This window comes from Diadema antillarum, unplaced genomic scaffold, assembly GCF_040938485.1.
Source record: "Diadema antillarum isolate AM-2024a unplaced genomic scaffold, OU_Dant_1.0 seq00000876_RagTag, whole genome shotgun sequence".
NCBI classification, from domain to species: domain Eukaryota; kingdom Metazoa; phylum Echinodermata; class Echinoidea; order Diadematoida; family Diadematidae; genus Diadema; species Diadema antillarum.
In genome coordinates, this window is record NW_027271740.1 from 89,979 (window position 1) to 106,772 (window position 16,794).

At 38.4% G+C, this 16,794-nt stretch overlaps 1 protein-coding gene across 1 annotated transcript in view; it reads right to left on the reverse strand.

Annotated features, from left to right (window-relative positions):
* The window catches only part of LOC139740715 (HEAT repeat-containing protein 5B-like), an 87,598-nt gene that overhangs the window by 57,011 nt on the left and 13,793 nt on the right, over positions 1-16,794 (reverse strand). Inside the window, exon 3 of the mRNA XM_071651280.1 lies at positions 8,324-8,525. Within this exon, the coding sequence (XP_071507381.1) occupies positions 8,324-8,449 (126 nt within the window). The 5' untranslated portion in view covers positions 8,450-8,525. The remainder of the gene's footprint in view (positions 1-8,323; positions 8,526-16,794) is intronic.

Consider the following 16,794-nt stretch of genomic DNA (forward strand, 5'->3'; position numbering starts at 1 on the left):
ATTTATGAAGCAAATTATCTACACAACATCTGAAGAGCTGCATTGGAATTACACCATAATCATAATGAACCAAAAGACCTCAGTATCTATTCATTACTTATTAACATACATACCATGCCTATCATCTGAATTGCCCATGCCTTCGCTTTGTTTTTGTTTTTGCATCAATCAAATGAAGTCAAATGACTGTCACTGCAAATATAAAAATATATCAGAAGAAATATTCGATAATCCTCTGAGACTCTCATTTCCACCCTAACTCATCTTTCAATCTTCTCTGCATGGAGATTTGCAGATTTCACCCGATAGGTTCTGGTTTGAGAAATCAGCACAGCGTTTGCGGTTGTACATTTCTTATTTGGTGTTGTTGTTTGTTTGTTTTTTCAGGGATTGCAGAGTTGGCCTCGGATGAACATTGTGATGTAACTGTGGTACACAAGCCTGCAACCAAGCAGGGGCATGTGAAAAGGACCAAGTTTGTTTGTTTGTTTGTTTGTTTTTATAAGATTGGTGGGGAAAGAAGGCAGAATTTTCAGAGAAGATATTGTGCTATTTGTGCCTTCATGCAGTAAACAGTGCATGGCATTTTTACAGCAGCTTAATTTCCCAGATGAGAAGCTTCAATGTATTTCTTGGAATTTTGTCTGCCGCAGTGCGTGGCAGTAGATTCACCTGCAGAAACTTGCGGGGAGAAGAAATGGTTCAGGAGGGTTGCGGTACATCTCATCAGAGCAATAACCTGACATGTTACGACTGTTTATATCTAACTGACAGTCCTATTGAGGATGATATGGTTTTTAAAACTAGCACAGAACTGTTTTCAATTGCCATATCATACATGGCAGCTATTAGAAGCTGATGGCGATGCTCCATTAACTGCCACGATTGGGAATGGAGTATTGTTAATACATCGCTCAGGGGGAGGAAGGGTTGCTGAGGAGGAGGAGGAGAGGAGGAGAGAGGGGAGACAGGGAGGGAGGGAATGCATCAGTGACAAGTTCCAAGAAAAGAAAGGAAATTGACATGAAAGGAGGAGAAAGAGAATAATAGGGTGTACCGCAATAAACTCAGGGGACTGTAATGTAAATACACCGGTACAGGGCAAGGGAGAGAACATGGGGGTATATAAATAGATAATGCTAGCCTGATCCCATGGTTTTGGACGTCTACAACACTAACCAGGTGTAATGCAATGAATGCTTAGTCTAGAGGGAGGCTTTTTCCACTGATGTATCTATCTTCTAGTCATGCTCATGGGGCATGATGCTGTGTGCAGAGTGATGTTTACAAATTGAATATGCTTGATGTTGGTTCAGAAAAAGCTGCAACAGACTTGAAGCAAGACTACAAAGAGGGGAGCGTTAGGCCAACTGGAGAAAGAAAAGAGCAATCACAGACACAGACATAAACAATTAGATGACAGCCACTCAACATGGTAAGAACATTTGACAGTCGGCCTAACAAAAGGCTGCACAGTGTGTACTCAAGGTATCTGGGACTATAGACACATACATACATCTTGTCATCATGTAATCACTTCAGAGTTCAAATGTAGTTGAACATCGGACCATCATCCTATTTAAACTTCATTGCTCATGAACACTAATACACAAACATAGTCTAGCCCTGCTATAAAGTCTTTATCACTATTAAATGATTTATCCGAGTCTCTCATTTCTTAATACCTCTATCACATAGTTTATATAGTCATTTTTTAATCAATTAAAGGGTGACTAGAAGACATCATGGCATTGACTCTAAGATAACTGACTAATCATCATAGGTAAGCAGCATTATCTTGTTGAATGGCAAAACCATGTATAAAATTTAATCATACTAAATTTCCTAAATGCATCTTCTGTGAGTGTGATTCACATATACTACGTAGCACTTAGAGTGATTAAATTCATCTTGAGAAAATTAAATCTCCTGTGCTTCATACAGTGGGTATCAAGATCGCAGCACTGCTGGGCAAACAAGCGCGATGACGCCAGTCCTATGGTAAATACATTTTGTGAAATGACTATGTTAAGACAAGCATGCGTTCCAGGTAGACGACACATTCCGCTACAGTCTCTCTGGCTAGCATACCTTGTTCATATTTTCATATCAAACATACCAGAAGAGAAAGCAAATCCCTCTCTATCTGAGCTCCTATCCCAAGTATGCCCATATACACACAGTACGGCCCTCTGTGGCCAACATTTCATAGGGATGCATTTGCAATCACTCCACAATAGAAGAACTTTAGTTACCATAGCAACGACTGATATAGCTACAGTTGATTTGTTACAGCTCAGCTGCTTTCATGGAAACTGCAATTACCGGTTGCCAAAACTGTTGTAAACCACTTTGTGAAATTGCTGTGCATAGCACGAAGTAATTACTTTATGGAGCTCACAATCAAAATTACTTGGAACAAATAACAGTTCTTGGTTGTTGTTTTTGTTGTTGCTGATGCTGCTACTTGATGGTTGTATTGAGAGTACTTTGTAGATAATAAAATCAATACATATCTTTTTACACAGTTCAATGCATGGATAAGGGAGGACATGCTATGGGTCCTACACAGAGCAATTCAACCTTTTAATCTTCTTATTGTTTTCTGACAATCCCAAAATCTATGAGTATAGTGGATGAAAGATGACAGAATTAGTGCTGGCATTTGTATTTCAGTGCTGAACGCAAGCTTCTTAACTTGACAACAGTAGGTTCATGAAGAAATTCCCATTTACAACAAAAACAAATTAAGAATAAAAATTATGAACAAACAATGCATTATCTCTATGCAATACACCGTGTAGTTGCACAAACTACAATCAAATGCATGACAGTGATGACCACAGAGTAAAGTCAGCTTCCTGGAATTTCCGGCTACACTTGTCTTTTGTCCTCAAGAATGTCACAGGCTACTTTCCCCAAGGAAATAGATTGTACAGTGTATCTCACTATTGTATTTGTACAGTGAGTGTATCTCATTTTTTCTATGTGAATTACCACTGTAAATTCATATAGAGGTGAATTAAATGCTCTGTATGCTGTGAACAAAGTTAGATAAGGAACAATTCATCAAAAAATTAATTATGATAATTCACAAATTGCAATACCATTAACCTATTTCTGCAGATTTCGTCTGATAACCTTTGAAAGGGAGGGGGCCTTAAAATTTCTCCTAGGATGAAACAGAAGAGGTGTCACATATAATCGAAGAGGACAGTAGAAGTGAGGGAAATGAACTGCCTCGGGGCAAGCTATTAGACAGAGCTATTGGACTACACCAGCGCATTGATTCCTCAAGTTATGCACACAGCATGCCGCAAGTGTAGAGAGGAGCCCCTACCTCCGCAATCCCTACACCAGACATATTCACTCCTCTCCTCTCTCTCTCACAGTATTTGCACAGTCTCATATGTCGGAGAAGGCGGAACATTCAGACACCACAACATCTGACTTCCCTTCACCCCACCCCCAGGTCGAAGGAAGAAGAAAGTGTTTGAATGGTAAAAGTGAGTCATCAGTTTTGTGTTATAGATTATGTAGGGCAGGTTTGAATTGCACGGGAGAGACACATCCGGGTGATTCTAATTTGTGTGGGAATGCATAATTGGCAGTGAGTCTCTCCACTTGCACACCAACCATTTGGAATATTAATAATGTAGAGTGGATACAGTTTGACTACGCCATCTGACCTATTCTAGAGACTATCAGAACCCAAAGGTACTGTGACTATACAACAAACTGAGACAGAGATAGAACAGGATGACCTCCTCAGACAAAGAAAAAAAAATCAACCCACAGAATTGCTTTAAAATAAATCATAAATTCAAATTCGCAGATTACATTCTCAGGAAGAATGGACAAATACATGTACTACAATGCTCTACTTGTAAATGACATAAGTGATATCTAGATTAAACACAGATTTGAAGACATCAGAAATTCAAAAGGTCAACATTTCCTGATCAGAAGCATTTTAATTACCTTACTTTGGTTTATCAACAAAACCTTCAATCCCAATAATTTGTTCATCACTAAATAAGTTACCTGAAAATCTACAAAAGGAATCACAACTTCACTAACATTCCCTTGAAAGAGTCTTTTAGCATCACGCAATAATCAAATCTAAATCAATCTTCTGGTTGCTTCAATAAAACAAAAAAACAAAAAAAAAACACCTTTAATTCTCTTCTTATTCCTTGATAGGTAGTAATTTTCTTGATACAGCTTGGCTTGGCAATAGATAACATTTATAGTTACTATAGCATATAAGGTATGCAAATTCACAGCTGAAGTGGCATGTTAAAGCTTAGAAATTAATGTAATTTTTATTTTTATTTCATTTTTGAGAATACCAGTGGTCTTTCCAATCATTATGACACAAAACTGTTGAATTCATTATTTCAATATAGTGTGACATTGGGGTAATGAACAAAAAGGTATGTCATAAAAAATGAGTTGCGATTTCATTTGAATGACAGGTGTCTTGTTTTCCCAACATCTTGCGTAAAGACAATACTGGAACTTCATGTTTATGTGCATCATTAGCTGCAGCTGGGTATATAATGCCATTCATTCCTGAAGAATTGCTGCTGAATAATGACCTTGAATGCAGAAAACTTCTGTAATGTGAGTTACAATAACAGAACTCCCTTATCATGAAACATTTCTCCCTTTAAAGCTGTGATAAATTCAATAGGATATGATAATACAAAGGTAAAGCCTTTCCCAAAAACATAGAAAAAATACTGCAGTGCAATCAAAACAGTAGCAAATTCATAGATCTCAATATCTTCTTCACCCCAGCAATGTGGCATGCTTTGCTGACATTCGCTGCAACCACCATGTACATGTTATACTGCAGCCAGTAGCCAATCTACAGTGCAACAGAAGCGTGAAATTACCAACATGTTTTCATTCATTTGGGTGTATTGCGGGAGGAGGGGAAGAGTCGGGGAATAGCATCGCTTGGCACTGTGAGGGAAGCAGGGCTAAATAGACCATGTTACATGGTAGAGCAGCCCTGCATTTCATACAGGAAAGGATAGACTCAGTTCAGACTGGCTAAAGCTAGTGAATAGGAACTCATTTCAGATACATTTGGCATTGTCTCCTGATCAGGTGTTATTGTCTCAACATTCCTTGCAAGCCAACTGACATGTGCTCCTTTCATGGTTTATACCTCCCTGAACGTTCCATCTCATGGCAGGGCAGCAGTCCAAGACTAAACGTGTTAACAGGGGGTCTGTCAATTACATATTATAACAGTCCAACAACAACTGACTCCAAGAATAGTTTTTGTCGATTACAGAATATGACAGATAAGTATGATGGATTGACGATCTTTTAGATACAGCACCAGAAAACAAAACTATCCCCTTGTGGCTCATTTCACACTTGCAGAATGAAGAGAAAATGGGAAAAATTAACCACACTAGACAACTTGGTCAGATTTGATCATTATAGCATTGACACGTATTCTTAACATTAATCATATTCAGTTTGTCCTTTAATAAACCTCATGAATTTGAAAAAGATATTCAGATAAGAAGCTATTGAAATCAGAGGACATATTGTTAGTCTTGCTCTGCCTGCCTATGATCACTTTGACAGAAATATTTGGCATACATTTTGCTGGGAGGGGCTGTACATTACACTCTGTTTGCTGAGGTGTGTGTAAACTGTAGAATTGCAGCATTTATCACATTGTGATTTATTTCTAGATAACAGGAAGGCCACCTTATTTCCTGTAACACAGAAATTCTCCCCAGGGTCTAAAGTGCATTTTGTAACTCAGTCCCTAGGCCAAGGGGTCATCATGAGAATAATACCCCTTTCAGGTAATCGCGGTTCAATTATCCGCATCCAAATAATGCGGATGAAGTAATCAAAATCGCGTTCATATATCCCATGAAGTGCGCACTACTTTTACGAGCGCCCGTTCATATAACGGTGCAAAAGACGGGAGTATTTGTCGTGGTTACTGCGCACGCCTCTATAATGACGTAATGTTTCCGGTGATATATACTCACGTGTATGCACAGCTCTCGCTCAAGCTCAGCAATCAGCGGTTGTGCGGGAAATCGAGTGACCTTTGACCGAACTGTGGAATGTTAGTGCGCATAAGTCGTAAAACGCGTTCATGTATTCTCGATCAACTCCTCACGCTGCAATAATGCGGATAATAGCAGCATCAAAATAATGCACACTTTTTCACTCCTCTCCCGTTCATGTAATCAAAATTTTACGACTTATTGCTCCTATTATCCGCATCCACGATTACCTGAAAGGGGTATAACTCACCACCACTGACAAAAATACATTAGGTGGTCAAAACATATACCGATGAATGATGGATCAAACTACAACCAAGTGACAAAACCAGTGATGATCGAAATCATTATACTGTGAATAGTGACATCAGGTCAGCTAATAAATTTTCAGAATTTGACTGGTTGTCTATGGAGCTAGAATGATATGAAGTGTGTACGTACAATTGCAGACCATATGATAACAAATATTGTCCTGTCTACCATTGTAATACAACACATGTGATATCAAACTTGGGAGTTATATTTTCCCATCGAGACAATTTTTTTCTTCACAGTGTGCGGCTCAGCCTGCAGCGCTGAAGGAAAATAAAATCTTTTGGGAAAAATATAACTCATGCAGGTACGAAAGTGTTATACTGTAAAAGTGGATATTTTCGCAGGAGTAATTTTTCATGCTCAGCCGGGTAAGATGGATTTCACATGTTTTTAATTCCACGGAATCAGGACATTAACTACTGGAACATACGGCATGCAAAAATATTCATGTGCTTTTATTTTCATGCTAGCGTCTGGTAGCGCGAAATGCGCGAAAATTTCCACACCGCGAAAATTTCCACTTTTACAGTAGTCCACCTCTAACAGGTGATACCCGTATGATATGCAGAGTGATATACTTTGAACCAGCATGTCATTTCTTCATTAAAAAAGACTATCATTAAAAGAAGTGAGGAGCTGCAAAACTATACAGATATATCTTCTTTTTTTAGATACATTTCATCCTTTGAATATCAATATCTTTAAACTCTGAAAGAAAAGTGGTAACCTAATTAATCATATCCAAAGAGTCATTGTGCATCAGTTTACAAAATTCATAACTTTACACCAAAGGTAACTGAAAAAAAAAATCATTTTCAAAACAATTAAATGACCACTTTCTACCTCTAAAAAAGAAGGATTAATATCTGTCATCTAAAGAGTAAATTCATAACAATATGTATAATTTGTTTCTTCTTCTTCTTCTTCTTCTTCTTCTTCTTCTTCTTCTTCTTCTTCTTCTTCTTCCTCAGTTCAAGAGTTATCATATCTTGCACTTTATTTATCTATCTACATCTCAATCCTTTTAAATGAATAATGCTGCATCCTCTCTACTTTTCATTTGCAAATGTGTTTTCCATGATACCTATTCAATTTTACCTTTTACTTACCACTGCAAGTGAACATTATTTTGTACTCTGAAGTATGTGTTTCATATACAATGTCACCATGTTTTATCTATTTATAAATATTTTGTATTTTAACAGACTTGCAAAAAACCAGCTGTAAGCTGAATGCAAGTGTTTCCTCTTCTGTGAATAATCAGATAAGCCAAATGAACTAAATTCTGCTTGAGGGCTTGACCACAGTCAACAAAAATCTACGCAACATACTCTGTACTTGCCAAAATTTAACATTGCTCTAGTCGGGCTAAAGTACCAAGGAAATTTCATAGAACTTCAGAAGCCTTGTACTATAGATATCCTGTAGCAGGAATTCCCAAAGGAAGAAGAAACACCTACTAAATAACATGGGCTTCCCTCGAGTCTATAATAGGGAGCTTTAGATTTTGACGCGCGGACGTTTGAGCCGACGCTTGCGCTGGACGTTCTCCTCTCCCTGCGTCGTGTGGAAAAGTAGCTTTAGATTACGCTGGGACGCAACGTATAAAAAATAAAATCGCGCCCCATATGATCAGTGCATGAAGAAGCTCTCTACGTCGCAAACTGTGCGGACGTGAAAATAGCCCAGTACGCGTAGTAAACAACTCAGGCGACGCAAGCTAAAAATAGATTGACTTTACGCGCTCTACTGCGCAAGCTCAGAACATGTTTTTTTCCTTTGAACGTCCGCGCGTCTAAAATCTAAAGCTCCCTAATCTCAGCTAGAACCAACACATCAAAACACTCACTCACCACTCACATGTGAAGACAGACCTGTAATCAGCATGCAGCCAAAAGTTCAATTGATGCAAGTAATGATAATGTAAATATTAAGGAACCTTTTGTAAAGAATCTTACTCTGTTTGCCGCAACCAAGACTTTGTCCAAGAAGCGGAGCCACTCGAAGACAAAGATGGGCTTCTTGGAGTCTGCGATCTGGGCCAGGGCCTCCTCATTGAGCAGCAAGCTGTGTGAGAGTTCCATGACTGGGTCCTCTTCTGTCTCATCCCCCTCAGCTCCAGAATGTGAGGAAGAGCTCTGCTTGCTACCCGTGGTGGATCTGGGAAGGCCGGAATGGGCGGGGCAGGAATGAGTGGGGTTGAGATGGGGGGCGGACCAGGATTGACGGGACATGGCCGACAGGGGAGGGAGAAAGAAGTAAATATCAGGGAGAAATGTGTTTAAATTTGCATGTGTGTGTGTGTGTGAGAGAGAGAGAGAGAGAGAGTGCGAACAGAGAGAGAGGGAGAGATGAAAAGAAAAAGAAAGTGAGGGAGGGATGAAAAGAAAAAGAAAGTGATGGAGAGAAAAACAGGAAAAGAAAATTGAATAGCATCAAGCATCTGAAGCATTTCTCATATCACAAACCATTTGGGTTGTACACACAATGAATCATCTGTCATTGGGGGTCAGAGAACTACTTTCCTGTAAAGTACTTAAACATCTGCGTTGAAGTTTTACTTTGATGCCAAGCCAACTTAATCAGAATAAAACACTGTTAAGGAGATCACGGGTGAAAAAAAAAAGGACTATGTATAATGTGAAAGACTTGTAAACTGTTGGCTGAAAGAGCCTTCAGAAGAAAGTGAATTATGTAATCATTTGAACATATATTCAGGGACTGCTTTTTGCAAAGCCTATGATAAAGATTTCTACCACATTCATTTGGAAACGGTACATGTATTTCATGTATCACAACATAATTTAATTTAGTCCATCACTAATAAAAAGGGAACTTCAGGAACTATTTTAGTACATACAGTGTACACTTGTAAACAAAGTTCAGCCTGTATATTTCCTCTTACAGAGTCATCTTGAGCAAGTGATTAGTTCATGAAGTGCAATGTTCTCATTAATTTCGACATCATACATACTGTGATACATGTGTATACAAAGGCAAAACAGGAACGTGAGGGATATTAAGCCTACGCCATTTTTTTTTTTTTTTTAATCAACCAGTGATGGTTTCCAATCCATGAAACATGACACGGAACATCACAGACTATGTAGAGACTGTGGGTTATCTCTGGGATGGGAGCAGTAAATCAGGAATAGATCATATTTATGACCAATTAACATTTTGCTTATCTCAATGACTTCTCAGAGTCTTCATCAGTGGAACTCCAACCTCCAAGGAATCCAGATTGTAATTGATTGCGGGCCTGACTCCCTTCAAGGTTTAAATTAAGACACTGGGGCTCCTTGCTAATTCACGGCACACTGAAGAGAATACTTCCATCCAATGAATGTGACAGTGTATTGTGACATCATTACTACACATATTCCTTTTGAGGACGTGTTTCTGTATATACAAATATCATCGCACCACAAAACCTGTGGAGAGCAACTTTCCATTTCACTTTCTTATCACAATCCTTCCTCAGGGCAGTAGCACTCTTGGGAAAGCCCATTTGAATCATTTCCAATAAAAATTCCATACTTGAAGATGACATTTGTTATTCATAGGGCAGCAGGTTATTAACTTTGGGCTCACTAAAAATAACAGAGAGGGGACTGGAAGCATTCAGTAATTTCCTTTCATATCGACTGAATTCTCCAATATTCTCCACTTACGAAACTTCTGAGATCACCATTACATGATTATCATAAATAACATGTTAAAGGGTGTGTACAGTTCTGGTCGAGGTGAGGATTTAGCTTTTAACGTTTTGCAAGATATTCAGAAACCACTCTATGAGATGCCAAAGAGCATGCTATTCTAAGGGGTATCAAAAGTTTATTTGATGAAAATCGGTTTTGAAATGGCTGAGATATCCAAAAACAAGGTGAAACAAAGAGATCCTAATAAAGTTGTGGCATGTCGCCTTTTATTATTATCACATTTTTGGATATCTCAGCCATTTGAAAACCAATTTTCATCAAATAAACGTTGAATCCTTTTTAAAATTACATGCTCTTTCATATTTCATAAGAGGTTTCTCATTATCTCACTTAAGAATGTTCAAAACATGAATCCCCACCTCAACCAGTACTGTACAGTCCCTTTAAGATATGAACTGATCATGAGTCATTGAGTTAAGATATGATTAGATTGATGAATCATTACAACCACAACATTAACATGTACATCTGGTATATTTTTAGCTAATGCCACTTGTTTATGAGTTTGCTAGTCCACACATTATGTAACCAGATACATACTCAACAAAAGTAATGACAGAATCAAGCAAGGACCTACAGCCGTATCCATGAGTTTCAATCGTGCATGTGTTTGGCAGCTGGTAGTGACGTAAAGCAGCCCTGCATGATACCAGTAGACATATGAAGCCAACAGAACACCAAGCAAACATACTGGTCTGGTCACTAACATTTGACAAACCTGATCAATTCCTACATGTAGTTCACATTCTGCGGGGTGGGGGGCATGAAGGCACGTACATTGTACATGTAGGCTTCATATGATTTGGAGCAATCTAGAAAACCCAATTCCCCATCACAAATAGCTCCTGGCTGACCAGTGGCCATTATTTCTTGATCACATCTCCCTCTCCCTCTCACTCTTTTACCCCTTCCTTTCCCCATCTCCATTTAATCTACTGCCATTATCCTGTCTCCAGTGGCATTTATTTCCTCCCAGGCTAATAGGAAGAAAGCAATCACCTTCCCTACACACCTCTATTTGAATGCAAACCAGCAGCGACCAATGTACACTCTACTTCTCTCCTTCTCCCTCCGTTTCTCTGTCTCTTTGATTCTTTCCAATCTTGGAGCATCATCATCTTTTCAAAGCTGGGAAAGTTCTGTCCTTCAGTGAAAGCAATTATTTCAAAATGACTGCAAAGCTAGTCTCAATAAGAACACCAATGACATGGGTCTACTTGTGAGATAATGGGCACCCACATCAATTCAATTTTGACTGCATACATAATCTGCACAATTCATATTTGATCTCAGCAAAGCATGTAATATATAATTTCTCATGTTAGCAAGCATGGCAATAAAAAGGCACAGAATTTACTCCTTGACAGCAATTCATGAAGCAGTGACAAGGTACACAGATGGAAGATGTGAATATTACACCAAATCGGTTCTTGGCATGAAGCCTTTTAATATACATAGAGAGATTTTCATTGATTTAGACATGTCAGATGATAAAGGTCTGATCTGGAATGTTGTGGTCCCTGCCCACATTGGTTTTTTGAAGCCACATCAAAAAAAATTTTCTTTATAAAAAGACAAAATTTTGATCGATTTTTGCTGTTTCCAGCCGTTGAACCTTACACATGAAGAGCCTACAAATCGTACTGTTACTACTTAAAAATGACTGGAAATTAGACAACCCAAATAGCGAGTGCCTTCACCCTCCTTTTTTTCTTTCAAAAACTTAGGATGAGAAAGTAATATAATATTTTTATTTCACCTTGAATCATGAAATATTAGTTACTGTAAAGCAAGATATTGTCGCGGCATGAAATGTTTGTGAATTGGAGCCAATGGCCTTTTTTGCAGAATGAAATATTCACGAATTGCCACTGGCATTGAATGTATTCACATGTAGTGTAGACAAGGATTTTCGCACGCATTTTAATTTTGCAAATCTTGGCTGCCGCGAAATTTGCGAAATTAAAATGCATGCAAACATTTCTGGCTTTACAGTAGTATGACGTCAGTTAACATCTGAATCTTGCCAGGGAACAAGAGTGACACCCAGCTGAAGACCTTTCCCTCAAGAATACCTCACACTAAGAGACATGTCACAGAAAGGCCTACATCTGAACATTATCAAGAAGCTCGTAAAAAATCGTAGCACCTGCATCCACAATGCCCAGTGTGTGCTTGTAATTAGTGACTTCCTGGCAACTCAGTTCACACCGCTGTGACCTCATAAACACCAGTTTTCATAATCTGGAGGTTATCTGTAAGCATGGATATTCAGTTCATAATTTTAACATTCATTAATCTATCCTCATTTGAAGTCCATTAAAATTCACCTGCTTTAATGAAGTACAGTATGAACATCATCTGCTGGTCAGAACAAACATGCTTATACACATGCTCAAGAACATTGCCCTAGACTTTAATTACTTTTCAAATAGGAATGACAGAAAATAAACTTAATCCAAGATGAGGCTATATGGTCTGTTTTTCCTAAAATCATCACAATATTTATAGTGATAATCATTGAAAAAACGATGATGATATTTGAATATCATCATACTTATTAAACATTGCCCATAGGCTACTAGAATTAATAACATTAAAATAGGCAGCGATCTACAGAATGGATGTGAAAGTGGGAGAGAAATTGACACAGTAAACTAAACCAATACTGATTCCAAGCTTATGAATTATAATTATGCACGATGGATCTCTAATGAATTATATCAATATTTCAGCAATACTAATTTGCAGAGATAGAAACACTAAGCTCATGAATGACTACCAGAGCTTTTGATCACTACACTTCTATTGCATTCCATACCACCCACTTAAAATAAAACTCTCTCCAGCTACAACTTTACTACCTCTAATAAATTGGCTTCTGAGCACTCACCAAAGAGAATATTAGAATGCCTTTAGTTATTAAGGACAATTCTATCTATCAATCTGGACCCCCCCCCCCCCCAAAAAAAAAGTCCCACATGTCTAAAATCTGGCTTTCCTACATCATACTGCTGTGGCCCTCATCAACAGCCTCAAGCTCATTTTATTCTTTGAAGTCAATGCAAACAGAGTGTTTTATTGATTGACTTTCTCCAGGCAGGTGAAATTCTGACAAAATTACAGTAAACAACACAAAGAGTGTTCTGCCATGTATAGGTGCTGTCAAGCATGCACTCAATCGAACAAATTGAAATCAATTGTGTACCTAATACTCAGAATGAAAATAAGTGAAATTTGAATGTCCATTTCCATGTAAGACCATACTCTCACCAGAGTTATTATCATTTTCTTGACGAATGATCAAAATGTAAAAAGCAGCTGGGACTGAAGCAACATGAAATGAAGAGTTGACATTATTTCTGAAACTATAACCATATTACACAAGTAGAGTTATCCACCTCATGAATGCAGTTAGCATCAGGAAGTATAATAACTCCTGTCATAATTTACACTTAGTTATGACCCATAATGAAGATTTTTCAAGATTTTTTTTTCAAAAAGTAGGCTATTCAGCAATTATACTATAGACATCATATGCTTAAGTGTATCTTGCCCAAATTTATAATTTGATAAGTTACTTACTTATCAAATAGTGTCAAATTTTGAACAGGGCTTGACATTACCAGTGGCCCAGTGGCCCATGGCCATCAAAAATAGATGCAGGCCACCTCCGTTTAGGAAAAATATGTGTTGGTGGCCCGATCGGTTCACAACGTAATTTGATTGTCGGGTCACTAAAAGAAAAGGTTAGTGTCAAGCCTTGCTTTAACCATGCTATACAAGTTTAAGGATATTTGTCCTCTCGCACCAGAATGACCCGCAGAAGAGAACATACATTAAGTCATGTCATTGGTTAGCATGCTACAGAGATATGTAAGAGCGACGTAAGGTTTCCAAGGCCTATATATAATATAGTGCTGGAGTACAAATGTAACAAGATGTTGATATTCCTCAGATGAAGACATCTAGGGGGGAGCAAACAACACACCTAGTGATGAGTTCAAGCTCACAGGCATTCCAGTCTAATACTCTTGTTTCAGTTACTCCATCAACAGTCAGACACATGGAGTTATAAACACACACAGATCTACTTAAACACATACATACTACAATTATGTAGTATAAACATGAAGAAACTATACACCAACACACATAGACATATGCACACATACACAAAGACATAAACGTAAACACACGTAAACATACACAAAGATAAAAATGGACACATATACACACATAAAACACAGAGATAAGTATCACATACACTAAGACATGTCATACACACAAACAAACACACACACACACGCATACAGAGCTACATACAAACAAAACATTTTTTTTTTCTAATACAATTCGACCTCGATTATCCGGCCATGATGGGACCAGCGCTCATCTGGATAAGCGAATTGGCTGGATATGGGAGACACAATGTTAATGTATTAGCTGCCGTCCCAGTGCACTGGCAGCTAGGCAGGTAGCGTACCCCGCAACAGTGGTTCTTATGGTGAATTTGTAGATCATGACTGCTTACTTTTACGATGATAATGTGGTGTGGATTTATGTAAGTTCTGTAGGGAATATTGTAGGTAAATCGAGTGAGTTTAGTAAAAATTTTAATTGAGTTTAAAGTCACTGTTTTTTCTCAATTTTTGGATGAAAAAAAAAGTCCTTCACTGCGTGAACGCGTCCGAATAATAGAGATTCTGGATAAAAGGAGGCCGGATAATCGAGGTCGAACTGTAGTATTCTCCTTCTGCTTTCGTTACAAATTATTTTACCTGCAGTCATCACTCTCTAAAGACCTGGAAGACCAAAGCAATTTGGTGAGGATAGATTGTCATTCTAAGCAAAAACTTATTTATGAGAAATCCACACTGCAACTAATAATATATTGCCTAAAGATCTTCAACCTTATACTTTTAGCCAGTAGCCTGCACTAGTCTTCACTTGTGATCCCTATTAAGATTGTGCTACCATGGCACACTGATTGGTAAGCTACAGTAATACAGAGGCTCTCCTGGTAAAAACAACAAAAGGTGTTCTGCCAATTTGATGACAAAAAGATGATCGACACTTCAAGTAAAAGCAGTAGTGATTCTGATTGTGGATATCGCACAAACATCAGTCCATGTAGGTTGTGATGTGTGTTTGTACGTGGTGAAAGTAGGTTTATGTAGAGGAGCCTGTAGGAAATGTAAAATCCCAAGAAGACTTCAGTTTCTGTCTTCCACACACACACACACACATACATACTGAGATCATGATATCATGGAATATTACCATTATACCGGTGGTGCCTGAAGCAGATACAGATTTGTAAGACATTGCAGAAGTTGGCGGAGGAAAAACTCCTCTTCATGCGCAGCAAATCCTGCTTGTGGCTAGAAACCAGACTTATGTGTCTGCGCAACACCCTACGTAGCTCTCATAATCTTACCCAGGGCGGATAATTGGAAGAAAATTTCATTGGTGAGCAATTTGATCCAATTTGGGGAGGAAGTGATCTCACTTTATTGAGATGCCCTCCACACCTCGTGGGAGGCAGCACCATAAGATGACGGAGAGAACCCATTCCAATACACATGATAGACATTGATTGATTGTATCTGACCATTGAAATCCAGAGATAGAAATCCTGTCTATTCCCCAGACTGTATTTTGCAGAAATGTCACATACAGTGCATACATTTATACTTATCAACATTGCCATTTCTGTCTATTCTACAGCAAAAAGAATAGGAATGCAAATTCTTCTACCATAGACATTTTGCACGATAAACATACACATAATTTATCATTTGTAGCACACATATGTTACAATTCCAGAAATTTAACATATTGAAGATTTACCAATTTTGGCACTGGAGTGTGTGTAAAAAGATACTCTGAACAAAACAAAGAAGTGGAACTCATCTTAAGGAATGAAGTCAGTTCACATCAAATTGTACAAATGTAATGGAGAACAATTAAATCCATGATATAAGTATCCTGTGGCAGAAAGCGTTTCAAACAAAATATCCAATGGATAAACCATGATGTATTCTCACACTTGTAAGTCACAAAACCGCCTACAGTTCAGTCTCCTCGGCAGAGAACACCGTCTCACTGTAGCACAAAGAGGAGATGGGCTGGCATCTAGATTTGCCTGCGCGATAATCATGTGCAGAATTCCCACGACAACCTGGCTTCTGCCAAGGCAGCCAAAGGAAGGAAAGGAATGAACACCACTGATTACTGCAGGGCTCGGCGTGAGAAAAGAAAGGAGAACACTCACTCGCTCACACACTCGCACACAAAAAGGCCAGCCTGAAAAGCCGGTGAACCTGAGACGAAATGTCTTGGAGCAAATTGCAGGTAGCGGGTGAGTGGGAATATGGATGGAGGAAATATAGAAGGTGAGTCAGGCTTCTTTCAGCCTTTGATCAAGACTGATTCACACCTTTAGTAATCTTGAGCCTGTACAGAAATCTACCTGGTTTCTTGCTCACCTCATTAATTCAATATTGCACTGTTTGTTATCAGCGAATGGAGGGATAGATAGACAGATAAAATGGTCTTTATTGAAATCACACTGCATGGCAACCCACAGTTGAGTTATAGACACATCATAGACCATCACCAAATACTGAAAGTGAAACAGTATCCAAATAACATGATTACACCTAATTAATCAAAAGAATGTCTTGACCTGTCAAGTTGTATGA